This window comes from Pongo abelii, chromosome 3, assembly GCF_028885655.2.
Source record: "Pongo abelii isolate AG06213 chromosome 3, NHGRI_mPonAbe1-v2.0_pri, whole genome shotgun sequence".
NCBI classification, from domain to species: Eukaryota; Metazoa; Chordata; class Mammalia; order Primates; family Hominidae; genus Pongo; species Pongo abelii.
This window is the reverse complement of record NC_071988.2, coordinates 9534275-9552602: the sequence shown is the minus strand read 5'-3', so window position 1 is coordinate 9552602 and position 18328 is coordinate 9534275. Positions and strand designations below refer to the sequence as shown.

At 40.4% G+C, this 18328-nt stretch overlaps 1 protein-coding gene across 1 annotated transcript in view; it reads left to right on the top strand.

Moving 5' to 3' along the window:
* CLNK (cytokine dependent hematopoietic cell linker) overlaps nucleotides 1-18328 on the top strand; it is a 119414-nt gene that overhangs the window by 70228 nt on the left and 30858 nt on the right. Inside the window, exons 9-13 of the mRNA XM_063723764.1 lie at nucleotides 153-172; nucleotides 1618-1728; nucleotides 10596-10623; nucleotides 14687-14705; nucleotides 16863-16944. Coding sequence (XP_063579834.1) covers nucleotides 153-172; nucleotides 1618-1728; nucleotides 10596-10623; nucleotides 14687-14705; nucleotides 16863-16944 — 260 coding nt within the window. The remainder of the gene's footprint in view (nucleotides 1-152; nucleotides 173-1617; nucleotides 1729-10595; nucleotides 10624-14686; nucleotides 14706-16862; nucleotides 16945-18328) is intronic.

Sequence of the window (18328 nt, the reverse complement as noted above, 5' to 3'; positions counted from 1 at the left end):
AGACGATGCAAAAACTCAGATATCTCTTGAAAAATATGTCCTATAAATCTGATCACAATTTGTAATTTCTATTTGTAAACCAAAAAACTGTTAACCATTGGCCTTGCTCACAGAACAATAAACTTAATTTAGGTTTCTCTTTTCTTTTTCAGATTCCTTTACCACCTCCTCGGTAAAACACTTTAAAATAGCATTTTGTTTCGCTATACAATGAAACAATTTGTGCCAGCATCTGAAAAAGAGAAACACAAACATTTGACATTGAAAATCTAATATGATTTCAGAGTGAGAGACGGATGTAGAAAAAACAAACTAATATGAGATGTTCAATGAACAAGATTAAACAAGCCTTCATTCATCTATTTAATCACTTATTCATTCATTCACAGTTATCTATTCAATATACCTTCACTCATTATTTCTCGATGAATGTATTCCTCCCCTGTTTCTTTCTGTTCCTCTCTTTCAGTACAGAAATCTGCTGGATGGTGTTGCTGGGTATACTTCTGGCAGGCTTAGATTCACAGATTCATATGAAAATGGGACATGCCCTCAGGGAACTTACAATGTACTAAGTATATATTCATGTGATATATATATATATATATGCATGACACATATATAAATAGAAATACTATTACATTTGTACATCTCTATGTAGAAAAGAGCAACAGACAGCTGCAGAGGCTCTGAGTGACTGGCCACTCTTGTTGCTCTATTTGGGACCTGTGAGCACTTCTGCCATAGTACGCATTACATTCTCTGGCAATAATGTCTTCATCTCTCTCTCTCTTCCCTGCTAGAGGGAAGCAGCTTGAACCAAAAACTGTATCTTTTTCCTCTCTATGTCTCCAGCATCTACCAAAGTACCTGATATACTTATGAATAAATGAGTGAATGGGTGAATAAAATATGAGTGAATGGGTGAATAAAATATGAGTGAGTGAGGTATTCACTGACTTTCAAACATTTTTATATTTCTTTTTTTTTTTTTTTTTTTTTTTTTTTTGGAGACAGTCTGGCTCTGTCGCCCAGGCTGGAGTGAGGTGGTGCAATCTCAGCTCACTGCAACATCTGCCTCCTGGGCTCAAGAGATGCTCCTGCCTCAGCTTTGTGAGTAGCTGGGATTACAGGTGCACGCCACCATGACCGGCTAATTTTTGTATTTTTAGTAGAAACGGGGTTTACCATGTTGGCCAGGCTGGTCTTGAATTCCTGACCTCAGGTGATCCACCCACCTCAGCCTCCCAAAGTGCTGGGATTACAGGCATGAGCCACCGTGCCTGGCCACTTTTTTAATATTTCTTTGGGTAGTTCTAAAAACTCAGGTCTGCCAGTCTGGGATGAATGGAAGACTGTTATCATCTTCTCCACAGGCCTCCTAAAGCCAAAACAGGTGCACTATGGAGGAGCACGTTGACTCTCCACAGAAAATTATATCACGCTCTTTAGAAAACTGTGCCAGACCCAACCGGTCTACTCCATAGTTAGCATCCAAAAACTAGCATTTTCAACCCAAAGCTGGGGACACGGAGGGCAGAGCAGTGTGGATTCAGGGCCTGAGGCATCACTGCTGCAGCAAACCTTCTCAGGACCCTACTGCGACTCTCCACACAGGCCTCTCATCACACTTCCGAAAGAGTACCAGCCCTTGCCACCTGAGCCGGAGAGCAGCAGGCCACCTTTATCTCAGAGACACACCTTTCTGGAAGTCCAGAGAATGCCCAGGTGAGAGATTCATCATTAATGGTGAAATGACCAGCATGAGTGTGGGTGTGGGGGAGCGGGGCAAGGGAAACCAAACAAAGTACCTTTCAGAGCAGGCTCCCTAATCGGTTCGGAGTGTATTGGTCCATTCAAAAACATAACCAAGACTGGGTAATTTACAAAGAAAAGAGGTTTAATTGACCCACAGTTTCACACGGCTGGGGAGCCTCACAAAACTTATAATCATGGTGGAGGGGGAAGCAGGCATGTCTTACGTGGCAGCAGGTGGGAGAGCCTGTGTCCAAAGCAAATGGCGAAGAGCCCTGTACAAAACCATCAGATCTCATGAGAGTGCATGCAGTAACATGGGAACAGCATAGGGGAAACCGCCCCATGATCCAATCATCTCCCACCAGGCCTCTGCCTCAATACCTGGGGATTACAATTAAAGATGAGCTTTGGGTGGGGACACGAAGCCTAACCATGTCAGGGAGGAACCAGTTATACCTAGAGGAAAATAGCTCTAGAAACCTGTGTTTTGACTCTTTGCAGGAAACACAGCTTCTCTGTAACAAAATGAGTTATTATTGAAAGAATTGCTCACTTGTGGCCTGAATTAGTTAATAAAGAAAATGTCAAATGCCAGAACAGAATCAGCATATTTTATGTAAGAAATGAAAGGGGATTCAGATTATTCCAGGACCAATATTGGCCCCCAGCTTCCCTTCACCCAGGCTAGAGAAATATAACCATGCTTGAAAACTCTTTTGTCAAAAACATTATTGCCTTTATGAAAAATAAATATTATAAAATCAACCTTCTGATATTAAGTACTGATGATGGCTCTTTGTTCCCAAACGTGTGGGACATTTGGCAGCTGGTGCTAATCACAGAATGTGACAAACTCGAGTGAGCATATTTCATTTTCCCAAAAGAGTTTAAATTTCCAAAATTACCTTATTTTGAAAGTCAGAAAAGAGATCAGCATTTCCTTCTTGTTTCTGCATAGAATGAAGGATGCTCTCTTATTTTTCATCCTTCTTCAAGCTTGCATCAGCAGTTTGGGGCACAGGCATTATTTAGTGAGAAAGCATTTCTTATGGATACAGAAACTCAGGATGTCAGGCTCATTTTGAGCTTCTATGGGAAACCCATTCATCACTGATTCTAATGGGGAACATTAAATAGCCTAAAATGTCATTCCTCCTTCTGTGGTGAATGTCCCTTCACCATTTCCTCCATTACAGCCCCACACAAGCATAAGTTTTCCAAGAAACACCTTCTTTGTTGTCTCTCCCATGGAATGTCCTCCTTTTCTGTCCCCCTTTCAACTGCCATGGCAGCATGGGAAGGAATAGAGGCTCTCAAATCTAGATTCAAATGGTCTGGGTTTGTATTAGTTCTCACGTTGTTATAAAGAAATATCTCAGATGGGGTAATCTATAATGGAAAGAGGTTTGATTGGCTTACAATTCCATGGGCTGCACAGTAAGCATGATTCTGGCATCTGCTCAGCTTCTGGAGAGGCCTCAGGAAACTTACCATCATGGCAGAAGGCAAAGGGGTAACAGGCTTGTCTTACATGGCAGGAGCAGGAGCAAGAGAGTGAGGGGGGAGGTGCCACACTCTTTAACAACCAGATCTGGCAATAACTCAATATGTTGACAACAGCACTGAGAGGATGGTGCTAAATCATTCATGAAGGATCCACCTCCATGATCCAATCACCTCCCACCAGGCCCCACCTCCAAAAGTGAGGATTACACTTCAACATGAGATTTGGGTGGGGACACAGATCCAAACTATGTCAGCATTGAAATTTAGATTCTACTTCTCATGAATGGTGGATCTGGGGAAGTGATTCTAAATTAGGGGTGACTTTATTCTCCCTCTCCCCAGTGGACAGTTAGCAATGTTTGGAGACATTTTTGGTTGCAACATCTTGAATAAGGGAGGCTACTGGCTTCTAGAGAGTAGAGGCCAGGGATGCTGCTAAGCATCTTACAGTGCACAGGACCGCCCCACAACAGAGAATAACCTTAAAAGGTTAATATTGCAAAGGTTGAAAAACTTTGCCTTAACACTTCTAGCAAAGCACTGAACTAACCTTTTCCAAGCCCAAGATTTTCCTCTGCAGTAAAGTACAAATAATATTAATATCTATCACCTACCTCATGGGCTAAGGTAAGAATTAAATGAGGTGATTCCTATCAATTGCTTAACAATGCCTGGCCAGTACCTATTTTTAACCAACACTTATTGCACTTTTATTACCTTGGGTCCATCTCCATTGGTACCTATGTTGCCCCATAGAATATAATAAATTAACAAGTCTGTTTCTTCCACCCAAGGAAGGGGTGGAAGAGAAACTGACTCATTTTAGTACCCATATAACCTGGCACAGTGCCTGAAATACAGTAGATGTTGGATAAATATAAATTTCCTTCTGCAGCTTTCAAAGGAACCTAACCAGACTAGGAGTAAGCATATTTGCTCTGTTTTGATTTCCATTTTCAAAGAGTGAGAAACTGGGAGGCAACAACAATAACAGACCTTCCAACCCATGAAGCTGTGTCATCAGAATTGGAAATGTAAAACGCAGCATTCCTAAAACTCCTGGCCAAATAGTCTAATATGTAAAGGACTGATCATACCTCAGAGAAGTAAGGAGACAGAAAATAGGATCAATAAAATATTGAGACTGGGCATAATGGCTCACGCCTGTAATCCTAACACTTTGGGAGACCGAGGCAGGTGGCTCACATGTGGCAAGGAGTTCAAGACCAGCCTGGCCAACATGGTGAAACCTCATCTCTACAAAAATACAGCAACTAGCTGGGTGGGGTGGAGCATGTCTGTAATCCCAGCTACTCTGGAGACTGAGGCATGAGAATCGCTTTAACCTAGGAGGCAAGGGTTGCAGTGAGCCAAGATTGCACCACTGCACTCCAGCGACAGAGGGTGACAGAGGGAGACTCTGTCTCAAAAAAATAAATAAATAAACTGAAATAAAATATTGAAGATGATGAGGTTGTTCAGTGTGGAGAAAAAAGGATTTTATCTTCTTTCTGTTTCCTCATGCTGGAAAGAACAGTATCTTGGGACCCGGTAGCAATGAGTCTGGATCCCAGTTGAGCCACTTTTGGCTGTATGACTTCAGAAAAGCTCTTCAACAGCTCTGAGCTTTGCTTTTCTTATTTATAAGAAGAAAATAACCATCTTCGTGTGATAAAATAATGATGATAAGGTATGCCATTCCTGTAAAGTGCCTAGGATAATATCTGTCATAGCACAGGAAAAGAAGAAGAAAAGAAAAGAAAGAACAAGCAAGAGAAGGAAGGAAGAGAAAGAAAGAAAGGAAGAAAGAAAAAGAAAGAAAGAAAGAAAGAAAGAAAGAAAGAAAGAAAGAAAGAAAGAAAGAAAGAAAGAAAGAAAGAAAGAAAGAAAGGAAGAAAGAAAGAAAGAAAGAAAGGAAGGAAGAAAGGAAGGAAGGAAAAAGAAAGAAAGAAGGAAAGAAAGAAAGAAAGAAAGAAAGAAAGAAAGAAAGAAAGAAAGAAAGAAAGAAAGAAAGAAAGAAAGAGAAAGAAAGAGAAAGGGAGGGAGGGAGGAAGAGAGGAAGGAATGAAGGAAGGAAGGAAGGAAGCTAGCTTCTCCCATCTGTTCTCATCAGAATTAGGTATCCAGAATCCATAACTCTGTATTTTTCTAGAAATAGAGGCTGCATTTTTTTTTTTTTTTTTGAGATGGAATCTAGCTCTATTGCCCAGGCTGGAGTGCATTGATATGATCTCAGCTCACTGCAACCTCTGCCTCCCGGATTCAAGTGATTCTTCTGACTCAACCTCCTGAGTAGCTGGGATTAAAGCTGCGTGGCACCACAGTCAGCTAATTTGTGTATTTTTAGTAGAGATGAGGTTTTACCATGTTGGTCAGGCTGGTCTCGAACTCCTGACCTCAGTTGATCCACCTGCCTCAGCCTCCCAAAGTGCTGGGATTACAGACGTGAGCCACCGTGCCCAGCCAGAGGCTGTATTTTCTAATACAGTAGTTATCATCCTGGCTTTACACTAAAATAATTAGAAAGCTTATTTTAAAGCACTATCCCCAGGATCTATTTAATTGCTCTGAAGTGGGACCTGGGCATCAGAATTTTTAAGGCTCCCCCAGGTGAAGCTAATATGCAGACAGGGCTAAGAACCCAGAGGGAACCAAGTTCGAGGAATACATCTGCCACAAAAGCTTTGAAGGTATTTAAGCCTTATCTATGCCTGAGTTTCCAGAGTCTAACATAATGCTCACTCAATTGCCAAATGCGTCCCTCTGTGGGCCCAAACCACACCGGTCTATTGGGTCACTGTCTTGGTGGTGTTGACATCTTTAGAAGTTGGCATTTGATATCTCTGGGGTTCCTGTAGTTACAGTTTACCTTTATTTAATCATTTTTAGATGTGATGAGAATTGTGCTGGATCTCTTCACCAAAACACCTCAAGAGAGTAATTATATTTTCTCTTATTGAATTTTTCCAGCAGCCCTGTAAAGTATGGTTTCCTAAGCCTCAGAAGAGTAAAGTACCAAGCCCAGTGGATGGCACATGTGCCCAGTAAATAGTACTTCCATATTCACTGGGCATCTAAGATCACCACACTTCAGAGAAGTTAGGTAACTTAAAGTCACAGGGTTGACATTTGACTATTGATGGGGCAAAAACATGCACAGCCCCATAGGAGACACCGGGGATAGCACGATAAATGAGATGGCTTTGCTTCTGAAAGAGACATGTGCTTTCAAATTCATTTTTAGCAGGGCCCACATGGGTGGTAATATCATCATTAGTGATGCCCGAGTCCCATGTAGTCAACCACAGAAGGATATTGCTCTGAAAACAGAAGGAACATTGGCAATCAGAGCTTCTGCAGCCGAACCATGCAGAAGAGTGCCTGCTCCGTCTCTGCCAGCTGTTGGTAAGGCACTGTGAGTGAGATGAATTGCCTTCCTTAAGGCAGAAGCCATGATTTACATCTGGCGATCAACTGTATCAATGGCAGGCAGTTAGACAGCTGCAGCCTTTTGCAGCGGGCTGTGCTCACCCTGGATGGTCTTTGTGGTTCCAGCTATTGTGTTTCAGGCCCCATTTGTCTCTGCCAGCTCTGCTATTCTCTTTTTTAAAGCTAAGCCTTGGTTTCACAAAACAATTACTGAATTGAAGCGCTTCAGTAAAGGAAAACGTCACCCCAGTCATTCATTGACAACTCAAAACCAGAAGAGAACTTCGAAGTTTGGAGAATGTTGGTTGGACATTCTCAACCACTTATGTACCATTATTATGATTTTTACAATATCCATGTACTTAATTATTTTTTCTGCTCTACTCATTTTTTTTCAGCTTAAATAAATTTACTTAAAAGAAAGACATATAATTATTATAAATAACTTCAATACAGATAGCTTCAAAACAAAACTTTGTGCTCTGGGGAATTTTACCTCTCATAAAAGGGAAGGTAAGCAAATATTAGAACGGTGTTTCCGATCTACTAACCACTGCACTGAGCCTTTCTCTTGGACATAATCTGAAAGACAATTAAAAAGGGAATAACTTTTCTACTACAAATCCATTGCAATTTTAATACCGTGGTCCATGCACCAAATAAAATCATCCTGAGTAACAGCAAGAGTAATCAACAACATTTTCTGAGTCGTAACTACACACCAGGCCTGGTTTGGGATATTATATGTATTAATTCATTTAGTCACACACAGCACTGTAAAAAAAATTACTATCTCCAATTTACTGATAAAAATTAAGAAATTGAGGGTTCATTGTCCCATATGTCCTTTAAGCTTCAGTACACTCAATGGCCCAAGGTGCAGGGTTCAGCCAAGATATAATTCAAATGAAGCACCCAATATTTAAGAAACAAAACACCCACTTGCCTAACTATGGCTTTCCATTTTCTTTCTTTCTTTCTTTCTTTTTTTTAAGTAGAGACAGGGGTCTCTCTAACACTCCTGTCCAGGCTGGTCTCAAACTCCTGGCCTCGGGCAGTCCGCCCGCCTTGTCCTCTCAAAGTGCTAGGTTTACATGTGTGAGGCAACACGGCCGGCCAGTTTTCTCTACAACCAGCGATGCTGGCATCACATCAATTCAAACAATCTCTGTCACAAAAATATATGCTCTGATGATTTGGGAAGTGAAAACAAAAAATCTTTATAGATATCAAGAAACCGTGGTCTTTTAAAAGAGAAAGTATGGTTATAGTGATATACAAATTTGTATTTATGCATGGAAACTATTGATTTTAAAGTACAAACATTATTATTATTGTTTTCCAAGTTGTTGCTATTGGGGGAAACTGGGTATAGGGCACATAGGAACTCTCTGTATTATTTCTTACAACTGCATGGGAATCCATAATTCTATCTAAGGATAAAAAATCCATAATTTTATCTCAGGATAAAAAGTTTAATTTCAAAGCATATGTGAACATTAAAATGTTCTGCAAATGTAGAGTGTTATTTCACTCCAAATAGCTTTCACGTCACATTCTTTCATTAGAATCTTCAACAATTCTCTTCACTACTGTCTAGATTTATCAATTTTACAGGTGGGAAAACTAAGCTTCAGAGAGAGAATTTAACTTATCCAGGGTGACAGAGCCCACAGATGACAGAGCAAGAATCAAATTCAATTCATTTAAAACTAAGCCAAAAACTAAGGGATTCCCAGAAAGGCCTATATTTATAGTAAAAGGTAATATCTTTACATTTATAATGAGGGCCTCTTATGCATAGGAAAAAATGTGAAAAAAATTAATGACCATGGATTTTTTTGCCATCTTCAGCAGACAGAACTTGGACACACATGTGTTCAAAGCTCTCGAAGAGTAAGAAACTCTGGTCTGCACAGAAATGCCTTCTTACAATCACTTGGGTTCTCAGTTAAAATTCCATTTATTAAAGCTGCAAATTCCAAACCCGAGCTTTCCTGAAGCCTCAGATTTCCATCTATAAAGTGTACTGCTCTATTTACAAATCAAGTGATTTTATCCAAACAGAAAGACAATCACTCTGCTTAGTCTTCAACAAATGTTCAACCAATTCAAGTCAAATAGGTTAAAGAATCTTAGTAAAACTGTTTAACGAACTCATTTAAATCTCCTTAAATATTTGAAATATCTTTATAAATTTAATTTCTTTGATTTTTAAGTACTTCTAATGTTGATAGGGTAGGTTTAAACGCTAGCCAGCAAAACTTTAACAATTTCTGTAAATCCAAGAAAGTAAATGTATAAATGAAGAACATTTTAATTTATCTTAAACACTTCAAATTCTTTAAAATGGAGACAAACATGTCTTGACACTTGTAACTTCAAATCTACATTTTAAATTGAAGCCCTACAGCCAATCTTTCAGTATCTTTAATACGCCGGCTTCTTAAACATTAAATACTGAGATTAGCCACATTTTAACCCCAAAATAATTAATACTCTGGGTGTTTGTTCTACTTCATTACCTCTATTCAGATCTCTTTTGTCTTCTCAGGTTTCCAACTAAAAGCGGGAGGCAGGGGATAAAATGTAAGAGGCTAAAACCGTGGAACCTTGGTACAGTTGCCTATTGCTTGCAGATCTGAGACCAGGATCTAGCATCTGAGCACTGTGTGTTTCTGGAATCCTGATACAGCCTGACTCCTAAAACTCTAGATCAATAGCCTTCAACTGTGATCAGTGTTGCACACTTAATATTCCCATATTCTTCAGATCCAGTGTTTTCACTGACAGAGCTGGGGAGGTGGAACATATACCCTCACTCCACTCCCTTCATAGTTTCTTCACCAAACTTTGACCACATTCTGACAACGATGCACACTGAATGCCCAACATTGTTTTTTTTTTTTTATTTTTTAGTTTTTTGAGATGGAGTCACGCTCTGTCACCCAGGCTGGAGTGCAGTGGATGATCTCAGCTCACAGCAATCTCTCCACTTCCTGGGCTCAAGCTACTCTCCTGCCTAAGCCTCCCAAGTAGCTGGGACTACAGGCATGTGTCATCACACCCGACTAATTTTTGTATTTTTAGTAAAGACAGGGTTTCACCATGTTGGCCAGGCTGGTCTGGAACTCCTGAGCTCAAGTGATCAGCCTGCCTCAGCCTCCCAAAGTGCTGGGATCACAGGCATGAGCCACTGCACTGGGCCCCAACATCATTACTTTTTATTTCTAGCAATTCTCACATTAATGCTCATGAGCACTCTTGTTGCCATTTTGCAGATGAAAAAAAGTGAGGTTCAGAGAAGTTAATTGACTTGCCAATAAAATGAAAAGCTTGAAGTTTAGTCAGAGACCTTTCCAAAATTCACATTATTCAATTCCATGGTGGATTTTTTCTCTACCATTCAATTTTATGTTTTTTTCCTGTCTCAGATCTCCATTCTTTATCAGCATTCTCTCTCTTACACTTGCTTTCTTGAGATCCCACTGCACCTGACAGCTTCATATTGAAAACTCTTTATGATCCCTCAAAGTAAAAAACTAAGAGCTTTAAAACCAAGTTAATAATAGGTCTGACTGTGCTAATGAAACTTGATGTAGGAAATCAAATGTCAGGAGAAATGATGATTTTTTAATTTCTCCCAAAATGAGATGCAAGTTTATTCATGTCCTTTCTATCACCACCTTTTATTTTGGCTCTTAACTTTGTCTTTTCCTTAGAAAATTATGAGGAAAATAACCTGGCTTTAGTTTTATGGAAGAGTGATAAATATCACACTGGACTATGGGCTGTTAATTTGGCAATGAAAATGTAATGAAAGGTTTGTAAGGCTCAGAATGATTTTATCTTGGTCATTATGAACTGTGTTTTATGTAACACCACATTTCTTTTTCTTGCAGTCAGATAAGCTTAAGGGACTTAAGTGAGGTAAGTAGCAATTTTATCCTTGGAAGCAAAGAAGGGAATTTTGAGGCATTACATGTCTGCAATAGGCAAGATTCTATTTGCTTCAGATACTTACACTTAATTCTCACAATAGCTATGCTCAAAATGCATTAGTATCTCTATTTTAAAGATAAGAAAGCCAAAGTAAAACAAGCTTAGCTCCAGATTTTAAACCAAGATCCTGTTTGGCCACCATGGTCATTCAGGGTTCATTGGTTATAGGAAGAACGTGCCCGGTTCCACATGGAAGATACACAGTATCGACTGATGGCTTCCAGCCTCCAGCATTACAGAAGTCAAGTGTGAGAAATGGTATTGCGCTTTGCTATTTGTCCTTCATAAGAAATACAGGAATGCAAAGTAGAAGGAATATGAGATTCAAAGTTGCACAAGACCTGGGTAGGAATCCTGCCGTGCCACCTACTCGCTTTGTGAACTTCAGAAAATGCTCTTACTCACCCCAGTTTCTGTTTCCTCAGCCATAAAATAGGGGTGGGGGCCAGGTGCGGTGGCTCACACCTGTAATCCCAGCACTTTGGGAGGCCGAGGTGGGCGGATCACCTGAGGTCAGGGGTTCAAGACCAGCCTGACCAACATGGAGAAACCCCATCTCTACTAAAAATACAAAATTAGCCGGGTGTGGTGGCGCATGCCTGTAATCCCAGCCACGCTACTCGGGAGGCTGAGGCAGGAGAATCGCTTGAACCCAGGAGGCAGAGGTTGCGGTGAGCCAAGATCATGCCATTGTACTCCAGCCTGGGCAACAAGAGCGAAACTCCATCTCAAAATAAATAAATTAATTAAATAAATAAAATAAAATAAAATAGGGATGGGTACATTTCTGTGCAAAGTTGATGTGATAAAGTCAAAAGTAAGTAGTGCACAAATGGCCAGGTGACCAGTGGAGGCTCAATAAATGGCATAAAAGTCATGTGAGATAAATCTGTAGTAGAGCCTTCCAAGGGTATTGACTCCCTTCAGTGCCCAAAGACAAAGTTCCCTACAAGGATAGTGGGGTCACCATGACTGATGAAGACTGTCCAACAACACAAATGGCCTCACCTCACTCCCACTGGTCTCTAAGGAATTTTGTTCTTGTCTTTGTGTTTGACCTATGCTCTTATCTATAGACTAGACGTTAATTTCTTTCCTTGCTTTCTTTTTCATTTGTTGGTTTTATGAGAATGTTAAAATCAAAAAGTCACATTTCCAGCTTGTCACTCAAACAAGACATTTATTACCCCCAATCTCCCTAATCCACAAGACAATCGTGCCAGGAAAGATAACATACATAACCGCTTGATGAGAAGAACAGTTCTGGTTCCACTGAGGACTTCACCAGGCTCATGCTCTTCTGGGAGGGGTTGCACTTCCTTAGTGTCACCTGGAAGGAGCAGGCTGGGGTGATGCTCAGCTGCTGGGGGAACCCACACATCCAAGGTGCCTGAATCCAGGACTCCGTCCCCTGCTTCCTGTAAGCTAGGCCTGGGTATCTCGAGTAGTAGTTGGGTGCTGCTCACGATGACCGCAAATCATAACCCTTTGGTCAGTCTGAGAGGACAGTAGGCCCTCCAATCACAAACAAGCAAAAAAGAATTGGGAGGTGGGGGGTGAGCCTTAGATGGCAGGAAATGTGCAGGACTGTTTGTTTTCTTTGCAACTTTAGTTGGCATTCTGCTAGAAGTTGATATCTTCTAAAGAACAAGAAGGTCTAGTGCAAAAACACATTCTTGCTCCTTATCTTTTGCCAAGACACTTCCCCATTGTTTGTTTGGGCTGAGATTCAAGACCATTTCTTCATAACAAAAGCCCATCAGGGCAAGCTGTGCTTGTGCCTGCACTGAGTGCTTGCTTGAATGCTGTCTTGTGGACTAGAATCTTTTATGTGCTACCTCCCTCTGCTCAAATTCATATGGCATTTTATAGTTTTCAGAGAAAGGAAAGACTCATTGTCTCATTTTGTACTCACAAAGCCCTAAGAGAAAAATGAAACCCCAGAGAGGTGGCAAACTTGGCCAGAGTCCTCACACCCAGCAGGAGATAGGGCCAGTCCTGGAAATCCCAAAGTCTAGGTGTCTTCCCTACCGCCGTGTCTCTCTGCCTTAAAAAAATACAGAAATAGCTCTGAACTAAAATAACTAAAAAGAATACGGAAGGAAGGAATGAAAGGAGGGGGCAGAGAAGGTGAAAGAAAGGGAGGAAGGAAAAGGGAAGGAGGGAGGAAAAAGGAAAAGAAAAAAAGAAGGGGAAAGAGGGAAAGAGGTAATAAAAGAGATACCACTATTTAACTTGACTATGTTTATTTTCTAATAATAAAAAAGTTACAGAAGAAAAATGAGCGATTTCATGCTACTTTTCTAACTACATTTGATTTTAAATTCAGAGCCCTCAAACCAAAAGTTGGTTGGTCTCAATTAAATAAAACAACTGCTCCCCCGATAGAGGGCTTCTCTGCACTGTTCACATCTCTTCTTCCTCTCCCCTTTGACAAGCCTGAGAGCAATCGCTGCATCCGATTGAGCACTTTGAACAGCCAGGTTCAAAGTCCTGGGGGAGACTCAGTAGGGATACTTTCAAACCACTCACTAGAATGGATTCATTACTCTTTTTACTTAGCCTATAGATTTTCTTTGATTTTCTGTCCATAATGAAATGTATGTCCTCTTTCCAGAATCCTAGGGAATGCCAAAATCTTTGAAATAAAAAGCCTTCTCTGTTGGCTAGCTTCAGAGGGAGGCATGCAATGCCTCTTTAAGCAATTTGTTGCCAAAAATTTCTTATCTATGAAGCAACTATGAGTCAGGAGAGCTGGGCTCAGGGTTAGTTTAGCCTTCAGATGACTGCAAGAATCTAGGAGAATGGCATGACCCTTTGGGACCTCATCTGTAAAATATATGCACATACTTATAAAGAAAAAAATTTAGCTTTTCATTGCAGAAGGTTCATGGACCCCACTAGGCCATTCAATGATCTGTTTTACCCCCTGGTTAAAGCAGTTCTTATCTAAATGATACCTGAGGTCTTCTTCAACCGATACAATATATAAATGGACTTCATAAAATTATTTGCAGTTAAATAAATACTGCAGCAAACACTGTACCTACTGTAATGCTTTTTGCTTCTTCAAGGGTAGAGTAGAATAGGGCCCAAAGATACAAGCCCAATAAGCATGAACATTTTCATAATGAAGGGTGATCAAGAATTCTACGACCATAAGGAAGAAACAGAAAGAAAATGTGTGGGAAGATAAATGGCTACATTTAAAAAGGATAATGTGAATATTTCCATGCTTATTTTTAAAAATAGAAAGTTCAGAGCAAGTGTAAAGAAAAAATTAACCGTAGCCTTATTGCTTGAGTACAACCTTTAATATTTTATCATATTACTTCAAATCATTTTTTCTGCATACACACAAATATATATGGATATAAAATATAATCACATAAAAATATATCATGGGTCCAGTTTTTATTCCAAACTTTTAATGTAACATGGATGCATACTTATAGTATAATCTTATTTCATTCTCTACATAAATACTTACAATGTCTTTATAATATTCCAATAAGCGAGTATAGCACCAAAATTAACAATTTTCAGTTATCTGGGCACATAGATTGGTTCCAGTGATTTAACTCCGTAAAAGTAATGATGCAATGAACATCTTTGCGCATAGAACTTGGCTCAGATTTCAGGTTGTATCTTAGAAAAGGAGTCTCATCAATGGAATTATTGAGATAAGAATAAGAGTATTTCTAAGGTTTTTGATAATTATGGTAAATTCCTTTCTAAAAGAGTCAAAGCAATGGATAATCCCATCAGCAGACTGTGGACTTGTCTGTTCCTTCACACATTGATTACAAAATTTTGATTTTTGTTTAGTTTTATGAAGAATTATTTGTAGATTTTTTTAAAAATACAAACTATGCTAACAAAAATTTTACCAAAAGTCTACCAACCAAATGCTCTAAAAACACACATGGTATTATATTAAATTATCTGTCATTAAGACTCAGTAAATATTATCTTTTTTAATTCAATACAGGTCCTTGAAGCAGAAAAAGGTGAATTGTTTACATTTGTTTTCTTACCCTAATACTAATAGACTAGGTTCTCTTTCTAGATCTAGAGTGCTCGTGGTTATTAAAAAGGATTGATTGTTTGGAAGCCTGGGATGGGGATGTATGTGTGTGCATGATGACGTGATCCTGATGCACACACATACATCCCCAGGACCTCAGAGTCCTCTAGTCTAAACAGGGTGATTTAAATCCAGGATAGGCCAGACGTCTTTCTTCAGCCATACGCTACTGTCCAAAAGGCATTACACTGTCACCCTCTGCCACTTTGGAAAGAGATAACTAGTCCCCTGCTCCAAAGAAGCTCTTGGGATCTCTGCCTCTGATGTCACCCATGCACACACACATGTGGCTCTTTCATGCACACACACACACATACATGTACACACATGCCCATACCTCTACAGTGTTGATGTCGTTATGCAAGCATGCAATCCAACCGTCACTCATATCCTAAATGGCAGGATGCTAAGCAGGTAGTACTCTCATATTCACCTGTGAAATACTGTTCTCCATTCTTCTAGAATGATGAATTATGTCCAGAGCCAAAGGGCCTGCATCAGAGCCCAAAGAGTTCGCAAAAGACAGCATAGTTCAACAGAGCAACATTAGGTTAGGATTTCAGAGGCCTGCCACCAAATCACTGAGTGGTTCTGGTCAAGTTGCATTTCCTCTGTGAGGCTCAGGTCTGCTCTTTTCTGCATATTGACAAAGCTGAACTTGAAGTGAGGCCTAACTTGGGTTTATGGATTCCCTATGGGTCCCCGATGGAGGAGTAGGAATTGTTGTCAGGCCTAAATAATTCACAAACCTAACTGAAACCGTGCCCTTTCCAACAATACAGCTCAACATCCTAACTAAAATGTTCAGGTACTGTTTCATCAGGCAACACAACAATGATTATTAACACAACAATGTGGCATTGTTCAGCTCAAGAGGGGCAGATACTCTGGGTGGCTATTGATGACATGAAATGATTTTATGGGATGCATGATTCATGGACCAGTCACTGACTCACATTTCACGTAATCATGGTCCTTCGATCAAAGGTATCCAGTTTGTGATGAACCTTGGGCAGAGTACAGAGCAACAAGCGCAATTAAAACATATCGGTGCCTGTATGCACCCTTAGCTTTATTACTTATGGTCACAGCTGGGAGAGTGTTTTATGAGATTTTATGTCATAGTATTATGATGTGCCCTTGGCAATTCTGGATGGCTAGTTAAATCTATCTGTGATGAAAAGAAAATAAAAAGCAGTAACATAAATTGCATATGTAATTACTAAATAACTCCAGATTGTATGGTTGGCAGAACTTTTAAAAACTTAATGATCAAGGGGGGAAAAAATTGAGAAACTGTATCCCTGGTTGGAACCCAGGTAGGGACTGCTGGTCTACATCAGAACCCTAGGAGCTCACCTGCCCTGTCACAGGAGGGTGTGAGAATACAAGTGCCATGATGAGCTGGGCACCCCAATCTCCTCCATCAGCCAGAACAGTCCTTTCGTTTAACTTTCTTCTTGTTAAGATCTCAGCTCAAACGCCATCTCTCAGAAGGGTCTTTCTTAGCCAAATGTATAGTCACTCTGTATCCCAAAGTAGTACTTTATTTCCTTTATATCACTTGTACTGCCTAATAGAAATGTTCTTACCGACTTACTTGCATGCTTATTTTCTGTTTCCTTTCATTAGAAGGTACAAACCATGTCTGTCTTCTTCTCCACTGTATTCCCAGACTCTGGCAGAGTACTTGTCCCATAGTAGCTATTCAGTAAATATTTGTTGAATGATATAAATGAATCAATGAATGAGGAGGAAGCTAAAAATCTTTTAAAATCACAGGTCCAGAATAATCCCTAAATACCTTCCAATGTAATATTCTGTATTTTTGGGAGGTTCAATGATGTGTTCTAGCTTGTAAATATTAAAAGTGATTTTTATAGCCTCAGCACAAAAGTCATTCTCAGGAGCCAGAAAAGTTGTAGAATACATGAGTTATAGTTTCCACTGGCCATCAAGATCCCCCTTCTAATAATCAGAGATTACTTGGAGGAAATTATAGTAGTTCCAGTAGACTTCTAATGGTTCTCAATTATTTTTCTTTTGCAACCTGACCAAATTATGTCACTGTTTTATATAGTTCCTCATAACCAGAGGAAGCCTGAATCAACTCATCTGTTACAAAACCAAAATACTCAAGAGATTCCACTTGCCATTAGCAGGTAAGGAGCCAGGAATCCCTTCTCAGGTCTGAGGCTGGGGGTCAGGCCATGTGCTGTCTCAGATAAATGATCACAAAGACTTTCTGAGAAACGAAAGTCTTTGTTTCTGAAGCCCAATAATGAGGCTCAAGAGAAACTTGTGAATCACAGCTGTTATTGATGTTAATAATGTTGTTCTTTTGGAAATTTATAAATTATTGATTGAGTGTTAGAGAAGTTTGGGAAATTTTAAGGATTAAATATTGACCAGATAGGATTAATGGGAAAGGATGCTAATCTACCTGGGAGGAAAAGTTAGTTGATGACCAACCAACTATTCAGGGTTGACGACCACACCAAAGCTTTAGTTACTTCTGAACAGCAATTTATGGCTACATGACCAAGTGTGGTTGAAAATGCCATCATCAGATTAGATACTTGCCTGCTCCACTTATTGTGACAACTGTCAACCCAACTGAAGAGTTAAAGAAGCCAAGGCTTGGCTGGGTGCGGTGGCTCACGCCTGTAATCCCAGCACTTTGGGAGGCCGAGGTAGGTGGATCATGAGGTCAGGAGATCGAGACCATCCTGGCCAAAACAGTGAAACCCCATCTCTACTAAAAATACAAAAAAATTAGCCGAGCGTGGTGATGGGCGCCTGTAGTCCCAGCTACTCAGGAGGCTGAGGCAGGAGAATGCCATAAACCCAGGAGGCGGAGCTTGCAGTGAGCCGAGATCGCGCCACTGCACTCCAGCCTGGGCGACAGAGCGACGCTCCGTCTCAAAAAAAAATAAAAGAAGCCAAGGCTCAGGCAGGATATTTATTGACAAAATCACTAAATTAGTAGTGACTGCCCTAAAACAAAATCCAGGGCCTCCAGTATTAGTGCTGTAAGGCCCTCATTATCTCACTCTGGCCAGTGGCTCTGACCTCACTTCAAGCCACTTTCCTCTCACTCTCAGCACTGCAGCCTCATCAGATGCCTGCCAGCAGCCACAATGCCACTTAATGCACAGCACTGGCACACACCACTCTCCTGCCTGTAGCCCCTCTCCCCATATTTGCTCCTCTCCACCCTGTCCGTACTTGGAACACTCCTATTCCTCCATGGAACCCCAGCTTAAAGCTTAATGAATCCAGGAGATAATTTGCCTCCATTCTTCAGATGAAAAACATGAAGCTGGGAAAGACTGAGCCCTTTACCATTGAAGCCAAGCCCAACCTCAAATCACAAGCACTGTTCAGTAGCCAGTGCTGCCCATAAGGACTTGAGTCTAAAAATGCAGCCCATAAATCCTGACTATCCCTGGGGCCTGCCCATGGCTAAAATGCTGCCTTTAATTGATTCAGTAATTATTTACTGGGAATGTACCATGTTTGTGGTGGAACCGAATAGTGGTTAAG